Below are 12,831 nucleotides of genomic sequence, written 5' to 3' on the forward strand. Positions count from 1 at the left end.
ACAGACATGTTTGAAAATGTCTTATTAAACTGTAACGGTAGAAGTAAGCCACTCTATCTTACTTTGATAATAGTTTCCGTTATGAAACAGAACAGCATTTTTTGGCTGACGTAATTCTTAGGTTCATATATTTTTTGTTTTTTTCACTTTCTTTCTTCATTTGGCAAAGAAGATAGACAAGGGAAACCTTTCATTACTTTAACAAAATGAATATAATAAATTGTAGCTAGGCAAATTCTGTTACAAAAGGTATCTATGCAGTAGACTCCAGCCCCTGCACAGGAGACATCCATTTCATGTTATTTAGAAAATCCATTTTTTTTAAAGCAAATACTTTTGCTGAAATGCTCAACTTGAAAAAGAGTTGGGTTTTTTGTCTGTAATGCATTCTTCCTAAAGTAATACAATTGATATAAAGTGCTAAGTCCCACAAATATAAGTATATATACCTATACTCTCTCATGAAAGAAGCTCAATTCAAGTTGCTTAATCTGCACTTGCCACACAGGTATAATATACAGTGTACTACAGATACATACTAGTAAAATTTTTTATATATGTCAATTTATATCTATTGAAGTTTACCACAAGTATATGGTCACTTGGATTTTCAGAATTACTTTGCCATTAAACAGAATTATGCTTCTCTTTTACAAAATGCAGCAATGTTTACTATAATTAAGCGTCAATAACGAAATATTTAACTTCAAGTAGAAGCACAATAAATGAAAATATTATACCTTGCTGTTATTTTAAAAAATATTGAACTAAAAAAGGAATCTATGATGGGGCAGTGGTAGCTACTGTAAACTTTAATACTTGAGCAATTCATCCTCCAAAGGTAGGCTGTTACAGGCTACAAAAGAGGAAAAGTTTTTTTCCCTAATTAAAAAAAAGACAAAACCCTCTTTTTAAAACATAATTGAAGTGTCCCTTAAAATGGTTCTAGGATAAAGTCGTTGAAAATGATGAAATAAAAGCCACTAGGCAAATCATAATGATTAACAAGAACGACTTCGGAGAGAGACTTAGGTTCATATTCTTGGCTATACCACTTACAGAAACTTGTGACCTTCATTCAACAAGTTCCTTAATCCCTTTCAGCCTCAATTTCTTCACCTGCAAAATTGGTTATTGCGCTGAATAAGAGATAGCAAAGGAGGTATTATTAGCACTGAGCCTGGCACTTACCCCTCAGTAAGGTGGAAATAATCATTACTGTCAAGATAAACTTGGGGTGGGGAGGAGGCTCATTAGTGACCTTGCAAAAACTAGGGTCCTTGCATTAAAACCCACTCTTCTTGCTTGGTAGTTTAACTACTGGTACTTTTCTGCTATTCACTTTTAGTGTAAAGAACTCTAAAGAACCAAGAAGTAAAAGTGAGAGAGGGTTAAAAACCGAATTTTACAGGTAGCAAGAACCTGGACTCAGGCAAAACTCTGTGCTGCAGAATCTGTCAGTGGGCCGTCATCCTACCTTTCAAACATCCTACAGATCCCCAAGTTAATAGAGGGTTAGGAGGATATTTCCCGGTATATGCCTTTTAAAACAAAATCACTGCAGGCAAAAGAAAAGTCTAGCACCCAGCACAGTACTGAAGATGATGAATTCCTAATTATTTGCCGAATGAATCAATACAGGTGTACATTTCAGACAGAAACTAACTACCCAGGAAAACCGACGTATCGGACAAAATTTTCATTTTCTATCCTGGAGTCCCTTTCCTCACCAAGCACTCAATAGTTAAAGCTCTATCTTCACTTATTTAAACAAACAAACAAACAAACAAAAAAACCGAATGAGACAGGAATTATTCCTAATTTCACTAAAAAGAAGTAAGCTTTAAAAACGGGCAAATAAACTGCCTAGTTAGTTACACGGCTGGTAAGATACAGAAGCAGCTGGGATTCGAACTCACATCTCCTGGGCTTCAAAGTCCAAGCTGTTTTCGCTACACTAAAGTTTGCGTCTCCACTTGTCTCTGTACACTGTCCAGTGGAGAGAACATTTATCATTAAGCTTCCTTTTTTCTCCTCTGATGCCAGCCCTTCCATTTCACACCACCTCCTATTCTGGACCATAAACTAAATACAACAGCAGGCAAGGTGCTCTAATTCTAGGAGTCCGGGTATACGCGCGAAGAACAGAAATCTGTTTTACTTGTTACGCCGGACGAAGGTCCTGCGCCACCACCACCAACGACAAACACACACTAGGGTCCAGAGAGGCTGCAGACCGCGCCCAGGTCTCAAGTTTTAGTCAAGGCCCACGTTCCGGCCAGGCGAGGAGAGAGGTTATCCTTCCCTGACACCCCCGCCAAGGCGGGAGCACAGAAGAGAAGGCTGGAGTCGCAGTAACAGTACAAACAATAAACCCTTAAAGCCCCTCTTCAGCCCGTTAAACGCACTTACTTGAGCGAAGTAATTGCAAGACACAAGGCCGGCACCGGCAACGGGAAGGGCTCCTCTACCCTCCAGCCCAGGCTCTGGCGGTGACGACATCGGGGCCGCGCCGCGGAGAGCGAAGGCCCGTCGCCAGGCCACGAGCACAGCGCACGGAGCGCGCGCTCACGGCAGGGGCGGGGTAGCATGCCGGCGCCATCTTTAAACGTCACGCGCGGGGCTCCGGTTCTGGACAAAAGGGTTTGAACATGTCGCGCCTGAAGGGAGTGGCGGAGCGGGATACCCGAGTGGGTTTCAGAGCTGAGAGGAGAGACTTCGGTGCTTCAGTACCGCAGGGGCTGTTAAAGGCAGCGAGGAAGAGCGGCCAGTTAAACCTGTCGGGTCGGAGTCTCAGTGAAGGTAAGATCCAGAGGTACGACCAGATTGTGCTGTTAGAAAGCACTTGCCCCTGGCAGACTCCCTTTCCTTGGCCTGCTTTTTTTGACCATCTTTGCCACAGTCTCCTAACCAGGACCCCCGGGCTCTAATTCAGGCACCCATCACATTCCCACTGGTTCGGTCTGGCCCGTTCGGTTCCTACTTTTCTGAGCGTATTTCTTAAATTGAGGATCAAGATAGATGCCACACAAAGTGAATTTGAGACCATCCTCAAAAACCTAGTAAAGAGCAACAAGCACCTATCTGGATACCATGAATGAATAATAGCCAAATGCTCTTGTGATTGTCTCTTGTGTAAGGGAGGGATTGGGGAGAGAGAATATAGCATTCTTCCTGTAATGTTTTTCTCTACTTATATTCAGGTTTTAGGCTATCTGGGATTGAAATCTTCCATTTTCCTTATAATGATTGCTTTTTTATTGTGTCATATATAGAGTAGACCAAGCAAATACTTTCAGAACAAATGAAAGGGTATATGACATAAAATCTCTGCTCTATCTGGAAAAGCTTTTAATCAATGGAAACATAAATATTTTAAAACTACAGATGTACATACACATTTGTTTTTCTCAGAGGCTGGAACATTTTCCTTGATACCTGACTAGGGCTTTTTGCTTCCTGTAGGACTCTGCTCAAAGGTCACACCTCATACAGGCCCTTCCTAACTACCCTAATCAATAAATACCATTGCTAACACTATGGTTTTTTTTTTTACCTGTTTAATTTTTTAATAACATTTATCACTATCAGAATTTATATTATGTATTTGTTTATTGTCTTCCCTGCTCTCCCACTAGAATGTTAGTTTCATGAAATCAAGGAGCTTTGTGTTATTCATTGTTGTCTCACTAACAACCAAAATAGTGCTTGGTTCATAATAGATTCTTATTAAATGTTTGTGGAAGGAATAAGTGAATGAATGAATATTTCTGAATACTAAGTGGTGTACTGGAATGTACTTTTTGATTGGACTGAGATGGTTTTGTCTATTAAAGTTTAAGGGAGGGCGCCTGGGTGGCTCAGTTGGTTAAGCGACTGCCTTCGGCTCAGGTCATGATCCTGGAGTCCCTGGATCGAGTCCCGCATCGGGCTCCCTGCTCAGCGGGGAGTCTGCTTCTCCCTCTGACCCTCCCCCCTCTCATGCTCTCTCTCTCATTCTCTCTCTCAAATAAATAAATAAAATCTTTAAAAAAAAAAAAAAAAGTTTAAGGGAGCAAATGAATTTTGACTCTTAACTCCATGATGACATGATCAGGACTGTTCAGGTTATTATTGTGTAAACAGAGCTTACCACAATACCTGGCACATACTAGGTACTCAATAAATTATGTTGAATGAGTGGGTGTATAGTTTTCATAGAGGAGAAAAATATAAATGGGAGAAGCACATGGTATTTGTACCTTATAAATCAAAAAGAAATCCTTGTTATCATAATGTAGAATGTGTTTATCTAGCTATAGCCTTCAACATCTCTTGTCGTTCAAACTTTGACACCCAAACCACTGTAATTCTGAAACATGTATAGCCCCTCATGGAGCCATGCTCCTTATCTGCATATCTTTGCTCATGTAACTTTGAGATGGTTAATCTCACTGTACCTTATTTTCTCATTTATAATGTGGTAGTGATAATAGGGCCTACTAAGATTTAATTGAGATAATACACACAAAGTCCTTGGTAATAAAAAGGACACAGTAAAAATTATCATTTTTATTGCTATCACTGTTAACATTGTAATAGCTTCCTAAATGCTTTCCTGGATTTCTTTAAGTCTCACACTCTAAAACAGTGTCCTTACCAAGAGTTATCTTTCTAAAACCTGGATCTTATTATGTCACTCACATTTAATGAATCCCCATACATCATAAGATTCAGTATAAAGTTCTTAGTGCAACATACAAAAACCTTTTGAAATCTTGCCCTTAAGTATTTACAAGGCCCTCCCATCTTTTCTCAGAATCCTATACTTTAACAACGACAGTAATGAAAAATTCTTTTCCCCAAACAACTAATCTTTTAAAACAGTCTTTTAGATGGTAGAACAAGTCTCTTTAGAATAGTTTTAGGTTTCCAGAAAATTGAACAGATAGTACAGAGTTCCCATATACACCCTTACCCCAGCTTATGGTTTCCCTTTATTAACATCTTACATTAATGTTAGTGTACTTGATACAGTTGATGAACTAATATTGATACATTATTATTAATTAAAATCCATAGTTCACATTACTGTTCACTCTTAGTATTGTATAGTTCTATGAGTTTTGACAAATGCATAATGTCCTGTATCCACCATTATGGTATCATATAGAACAGTTTTACTGCCCTAAAAATCCTCTGGGCTCTACCTATTCATTCTGGCAAGCCTGGCAGCCACCATTCTTTCTGCTCCTGTAGTTTTGCCTTTCCCCAAATACCATATAATTGGAATTATACAATAAGTAGCTTTTTCAGACTGGCTTTTTTCACTAAGCAGTATGCATTTAAGGTCCTTCCATGTCTTTTTGTGGCTTGATAATTCATTTCTTTTTATCACTGGATATTACTCTATGGTATGGATGTGCCATTTTATCCATTTACTTTTTGAAGGACATTTTTGTTGCTTCCAGTTATTGGCAGTTATGAATGAAGCTGCTATTTGTGCTCAGGTTTTTGTGTGGACGTAAATTTTCAACTAACTGGGTGTAAACTTAGAGTGCCATTGCTAGATCACGTGGTAAGACTACGCTTAGATTTGTAGGAAATTGCCAGACTGTCTTCCAGAATGGAGGTAGCATTTTGCATTCTCAACAGCAATGAATGAAAGTTCCTTTTCTACTTCCTTGCTGCTATTTGGTATTATCAGGTTTTTGGAGTTTAGCCATTCTATTAAGTATGTAGTCCTGTCTCAATGTTGTTTTAGTTTCCTATTCCCTAATGACATATGATGTGGAACATCTTTTCATAAGCTTGTTTGCCATCTGTATATCTTCTTTGGTGTGGTGCCTTTTCAGATCTTTTGTCCATTTTTTAATTGGGTTGTTTGTTTTCTTACTGTTGAGCATGGTTGTCTTTTGCCTTTTCATGCTGCATGTCTCTGTTCAGTAAGTTAGGGTTCAGTGAATAAGTGATACATAAAAGGCCAATGGCCTGTTAGGATTTTTTAAAGTCTGTGTTATATGACATATAGATGAAAGCTACATAAGTGGTTTTGTTTTTTGACATAAATTAGTTGTAGAAAAATGATTACTATTTTCTGATAAACTTTTACTATCTTGTCCCTTTTACTGTTACACTTTTTAAAATATACTCATTTTTTAAAAAGTCTTCTTGGGGTGCCTGGGTGGTTCAGTTGGTTAAGCATCCAACCCTTAATTTCGGATCAAGTCATGATCTCAGGGTCCTAAGATCGAGCCCTATGTCGGGCTCCACACTGGGCGTGGAGCTTGCTTAAGATTCTCATTTTCCCTCTCCCTCTGCCCTCTCCCCAAGCCCCCACCCCCCTTTCTCTCTCTATCTCCAAATAAATAAATAAAAATAAAAGACTCATTATTTTTATTATTATCTCCAAATGTTATTACCTAAAATTATGAATTATGTTCAAAAGTGATTATCAAACATGGCTTCTTTGTGATTGCTATCAATATGTATGAGATATCATGAGATATTTTATATGAAAGATATGAGATAATAAATATGAAAGTGTTTGAATGCTGTGGGGAGTTACAGATACTTATTTAAATTGCATTTGTTATATATCTGCTATCTGTGATTCTTCCAGATATTGTGAAGAAGCAAATTAACACTTCAAACAATTTATAGTCACATAGGCATTTTAATATGTTTTATTCAAATTTATTTATTAAGAATTGCACTTATTGAACAAATAACAAATTTTTGTGTTTTATGCAGCAATTTAAAATTGCTCATGTCCATTATTTCTATATTGGAAAAATAGAACCTAGCCTTTCATTTTGATGTATATAACCCAGAGCAGTTAAAATTCTGTTTATTCTTTCTCTTAGATGGTGGCCTTCTTGAATTGATTCTTCTTAGTGGAAGCTCTAAGAGCAGTGAGGCATTTTATTACCCTAATAGGGTGTTAACTGGTACCCAGTATACACCTTAATTTCTACCTGTAACTGAAATGAGTACTCTTGACGGCTTTTAGTACCCTTTCTTTTGATAGGCCATAGTTCTTTTATGAAAATACCCATTTATCATTTTCTTCTTTATAAAAGCATTGTGTCTATTATAGAAAAAGTATAATCTATAGAAAGCATAAAAAGGGAAAATAATCATTCAGGGTTAGTCACTGTTGATATTTTGAAGGTTTTTCTTCTAAAGTTTTTTTGTGTGAATACGATGTATAATTTGCCTTGTGTTTTTTATTTTAAACAAATTTAGAATTGTACTGAGTCCTGCTGTACTTCTGTTTGGACATTTTTTGGTGTCACTTGAATAATCTGATTATTTTTAATGACTATAATATTTCATCTTATGACTACTATAATTTACTTAAACATTTGAATATTGTTGGCAGTTTTCAAGTTATCATTCTTGAGTGTCAGTTCTATAAACTGACAAAGGCATGCTGAAACAAAATAACTGTTAATAACCAACTTCAAAGGAGAATATTAGAAATATTCTGGAAATTTTTGAATGACAGCTCTTTTTCTGAACAAGTACACAAAAATATATCATTGTTTGGTTTAGTATGGATATTGCAGCTTTTTCATTGGATCAGATAAAAGAAAGATGGAGTTGAAAAGGAGGTATTGATTGTTGCCTTGTGGTTACGTGACATTGGTAGAATAGTAGTGTAGAAAATGTTTTTGGGTGATACATCAAAAACTGAATGAAAGTAAAAGGTACCAGAGTTTGGAACAAAAAGAATGCTGTGAATTTTAAAGGAAACCACATTGTTGAACTGACAGGAGAATTGGTAAGTGGATACTTTACTAAACAAACCAATTAAATTTATTTGGAAACCATATTATTTGAAAGGGAAATATGGGTATAAGGGTATCCTTATTTTGAAGAGAGCAGTTTGGTTAGTTTCCATTTGTGGAATTAAGTAAATAGGTTTAGGGCTTCTAGGCCTCACGATGTCATGCCATCTGTTTAAAGGTACTGAGAATTTGCATTTTTCAGTATGTACAGTTTGTTATGACACAGTAAAAAGTGTAACATAAACCATATATTTCCCAAGTTTTAAACAACCATCCTTAAATCTATATTAACTGTGTTCTGCTTTACTATTTAGCTTAACTCTATTTTGACTACTGGTTGTCTTAATCGAATTTAATAGTCTAAACCGCTAATAAGAATTAACCAAAGTATCACATTTTAATAACAAATAATTCCAGAAAGAAACTATTGAATGGATCATCCAAATAAGCTATTCTTGAACATTCTTAGAAATGAAAACCAGAGGAAAGTGTTTTAATCTGTATATAATAGCAGAATCTTGAGGTAAACATTTAGTTTTTAGTATACTGAAATCCAGGGAAGTCTGCTTGTTTGGGTTATGAAACAAGGAACTAGATGGTTAACTGAAAGTGCCATTCCTATTTCTTGGTCTGTTAAAATAGTTCTGAACTTCAGTGTTTCAATCTCTTGAAAAGTGTATCTCGAGTTACTATCAGTGCCAAAATGTGTTTAATAAATTAGTGCAGAACTTAAACTTATCCCTATATTAATATGTTCACTCATTTGCATTTTAGTATGTTTTCTTGAGTAGGAAAGGACAGAGGGTGTTAGTTAAGTGAATGCCATCTGTCATAGTTATTGTCACAGGAAAAGTACAGATTGGGAAGAATGGAATTAGCAGTTTCAGTGAGGCTTATCTTCACTATAAAGCTGAATGTACCCTCAAATTAAAGTATAAATTCAAACTTGTTTTTCTCTTAAAGTGATTGGTAAAAATGTTTTCTTTTTTATATGTTAAACATTGTTTCTTTTTCTTTTCTTTTTTCTTTTTTTTTTTTTTACAGTATCCTGCTGTGGACTTCAGGAGAGAACAGTTCTCTTCATGCATTCTAACATAACAGTGACTCAGGTGTTCTAAAACACAAAGATACATTCCTCTGGGTCAATCTCAAGCTGAAACTGAGTTAATGCTTTCTATATAACTATTTAATTTTACTCTGGTGGTGTGTGTGTGTGTGTATAAGTGTATGAGTGTATTTGTTTCTTATTAAACTTTAAAGATAGTCTGAAAGTGACACTGCAGTATTGTGGATCGTCAGTATGGGATTCTTTCTTTAATGTAAAGGGGCCACTGTGGAGAAATTTGGATGTTTATCAATGAGCTTTCCCTGATCTTTTACATAGTGCTGGATTTACTGCTTTATTCCTGTAAAATCCTCATAATTCGGTAGAGGGTTTAGTGAATGGCATTTGTAGGATAAGCTGATATTAAAATATTGTTCTGCACCTAGCAGAAGACTTCTTGTATTACTACTGCTGCATCCTACCTAGCTTTTATATTACTGTGGGGCCCTCTTATTTAATCAACAGGGAAATTGGTAACCAGAGATGTTGGATTACTGGCCAGTTTGATTAGTTGCGCAGTTTAAACCAACGCTTAGTTCTCTGACTCTTTGGTCAGTGATACATCCATGATGTGATACGGTGTATTATAGTTTAATATATTTACAACTGTTTAGCAGATGGAATCTACATATACAAGGGTATAGACCTTAATAGGAATGATTACGATTTTCTACTTTAAGGAAATATCATATACTATGGGTGATCATTATATCTATGCAACTGTTCAAAACCATCAAAATAGATTTTTAAATTTCATGGTTTGTTGCTTCTGTAGTTTACTGGCTACACATTCTTTTAGCCTTCCATGTAAACACCATTTTAAACATTTTTTTTTTATTTCTTCTCTGTTTCTTCCCTTACCCACTTCTAAGTATCTTCCCCAAATTAGACAGTTCTCTGCCATCAACTCATCTGTAGTCCCCATTTCTATAATTAGCTATTGTCAGTGGAAGATAAAGTAATATACACCAAAAAACATGCAAAGGAATCTTTTCTCAGTCTTCGTTAATGGCCATTCTGTTCATTGTGGAAGCCTCTAGTTACATATGGCTATTTAAATGTTAATTAACCAAAATTAAATAAAATTAAAAATCATGTTCTTTAGCCACATTTTAAGTGTTGTATGCAGCTAGCGGCTACCATATTGAATAGTGCAGCATATAGGATATTTCCATCATTGCAGAAAGCTGTATCGAGTAGTACTGTTTGAAACAATTATCATCTTGTGAGAAATATATATATGTGTGTGTGTAGGTGTATATATGTACGTGTATTTATGCATATATATGTATCTCAATTTGTTTATTCATTTGAGATATATATATATGTGAATATATATATTGATATTCACATATATGTGAATATATGCATACATAAGATTACCTTGATATATTACATCATCTTTATTTTATTTTGAGTTAACCTTATTGGGGTATAATTTATAAACAATGTATGCATCCATTTTAAGTGTACCATTCAGCGAGTTTTGATATATATATATGTACACACACACACATATATATATATATACATACATAAGTTGTGTAACCACTACCGCAGTAAAAAATACAGAGTATTTCCAACACTCAAAAAGTTCCCTTATGCCCCTTTTTTGTCAGTCAACCCCCACTGCTAATTCCACACAACCGGTGATCTGCTTTTTGTCAGTGTAGATTAGCTGCTTCTAGAATTTCATTTAAACGGAATTATACATTTGCAATTTTTGTTTTGTTTTGGGCTTCTCTTGCTTAGTGTGTTTTCTGAGGTTCATCCCTGTTGTTTATATCAGTAGTTTTTTTATTGTTGAGTAATAGTCCGTTGTATGTATATACCTCAATTTGTTTATCCATTCACCTGTGATCAACATTTGATTTGCTTCTAGTTTTTGGCTGTTATGAATAAAACTGCCATGAGCTTTCAAGTAAAGTCTTTGTGTAGACATATGTTATCATTCCTGTTGAGTTACATACCTGGGAGTAGAATTGCTTGACATATAGTAATAAGTGTATATTTAACTTTTTAAGAAGTTACTAAGCTTTTTGCTCCCAGTAAACATGAGAGATTCATTTGCTCCAGATCATTACCAACACTTTGTGTTGTCAGTCTTTTTGACATTAGCATTCTTGTGCTTGTATTGTAGTACCTCCTTATGATTTTATATTTATATTTATATTTATATTTCCTTAATGACTCATGATGTTGAGCATCTTTTTCAATGTTCATTGGCCATTTGTATATCTTCTGCCAAGTGTTCAGATTTTTTGTCTATTTTTAGGCTATTTGTATTTAAGTTGTAAGAACTTTTATATTTTGGGGACAGAAGTACTTCTCAGATATCTATCTCTATTGATATCTAATATATTTTCCTGGCCTGAGGATTAATGATTTCTTTAGAAAAACATAAGTTTTCAGTTTTGAGGAAGTCCAGTTTATCAATTATTTTTCTTTTGGGATTTGTACTTTTTCTGTACTAAGAAATTTTATCCATCCAGGGGCTGTGAAGATTTTCTCCTCTGCTTTCTTTTAGAAGTTTTATAGTTTTGTCTTTCATATTTAAGTCTATGATCTATTTTAAGTTAATTTTAGAGTGTGTCATAAGGTAAAGGTGGAGGTTCATTTTTTTATCCATATGAATTTACAGTTCCAGTGCCATTTGTTGAAAAGACTATTTCTTATTAAATTGGCACTTCTGTTGAAAATAATTGATAATATATTATTGCATGGAATATTCCTGAACTCATCTTTTCTATTGATTTATATATCTTTATACTAATACACTGTCTTGACAAGTTTTATGGTAAGACTTTAAATCAAGTACCATTAAGTTCTACAACTTTTTTCTACTGTTTCAAAAATTATTTTATCTATTTTAGTTCTTTTGCATTTTGATAATACATTTTAGAATCAGCTTGTTAATTTCTGTGGAAACGCCATCTGAGATTTTGATTAGGATTGTGCTGAATCTGTAAGTCACCTTGGGGAGAAGTGACAACTTAATTAGTTTGTAATGTGGTATATTTATCTGCTTATCTAGACCTCTAAATTTTTACAGCAATATTTTTTATTTTCATACCAAAGGTTTTGCATATATTTGTTAAGCTTAGCCCTATTTCATGGTTTTAGATGCTGTGTCTTATAAATCTTTAAGCATTTAATGGGGCGCCTGGGTGGCTCAGTTGGTTAAGCGACTGCCTTCGGCTCAGGTCATGATCCTGGAGTCCCGGGATCGAGTCCCGCATCGGGCCTCCCTGCTCTGCAGGGAGTCTGCTCCTCCCTCTGACCCTCCCCCCTCTCATGTGCTCTCTCTCTCATTCTCTCTCTCTCAAATAAATAAATAAAATCTTTAAAAAAAAAAAAAATCTTTAAGCATTTAAAAAATATTTTCATTTATTGTTTGCTAATACATAGAAGCACAGTTGATTTTTGTATATTAACCTTGAATTCTGTGGAATCTCTAAACCCATTCCATATAATTTTTTTATAGATTCCTTAGGATTTTCTGCATAGATGATCATGTTTTCTACTAATAGAGATGGTTTTACTTTTTCCTTTCCAATCTGAATGCCATTTATTTATTTTCCTTATCTTACTACATTGGTCAGGACCCAGAGTAAAATTCTGAAGTAGTGATAATGGGCGAAAGCTCTTAGTCTTTACCATTATGTATGATGTTAGCTATATGCTTTTCATAGAAACCCTCTGTTAGGTCAAAGGAATTCCCTTCAGTACTTAGGTTTTTGAGAGCTTTTTCTTGTTTATTTTTGTCAGATGCTTTTTTTTTTTTTTTGCATTTCTTGAGAATCATTGGTGTCTTTTTTTCTGTTAATATGATAGATCTCATTGATCTTCAAATGTTAAAAGTCTTTCATTCTTGATGTAATTCCCACTTGATTGTGATGTATTTTTTTATATGTAGGTAATAAATTTGTTAAGAAATTTTGAGCCTATAATCAT

General features: G+C 35.0%; 2 protein-coding genes across 3 annotated transcripts in view; one reads left to right on the plus strand and one right to left on the minus strand.

Annotated features, from left to right (window-relative positions):
- Nucleotides 1–2,504, minus strand: part of SRSF11 (serine and arginine rich splicing factor 11) — a 40,526-nt gene extending 38,022 nt beyond the window's left edge. Inside the window, exon 1 of one of the 2 annotated variants that reach the window (XM_032426209.1) lies at nucleotides 2,413–2,504. The gene's annotated coding sequence lies outside the window, so the exon portion shown is untranslated. The remainder of the gene's footprint in view (nucleotides 1–2,412) is intronic. The other variant, XM_032426213.1, reaches the window with a different exon arrangement.
- Nucleotides 2,505–2,598: 94 nt separating this feature from the next.
- The window catches only part of LRRC40 (leucine rich repeat containing 40), a 48,847-nt gene continuing 38,614 nt past the window's right edge, over nucleotides 2,599–12,831 (plus strand). Inside the window, exon 1 of the mRNA XM_032426291.1 lies at nucleotides 2,599–2,802. Coding sequence (XP_032282182.1) covers nucleotides 2,652–2,802 — 151 coding nt within the window. The 5' untranslated portion in view covers nucleotides 2,599–2,651. The remainder of the gene's footprint in view (nucleotides 2,803–12,831) is intronic.

Source organism: Phoca vitulina, unplaced genomic scaffold (assembly GCF_004348235.1).
Source record: "Phoca vitulina isolate PV1807 unplaced genomic scaffold, GSC_HSeal_1.0 scaffold2, whole genome shotgun sequence".
In the NCBI taxonomy this organism is placed as follows: Eukaryota; Metazoa; Chordata; class Mammalia; order Carnivora; family Phocidae; genus Phoca; species Phoca vitulina.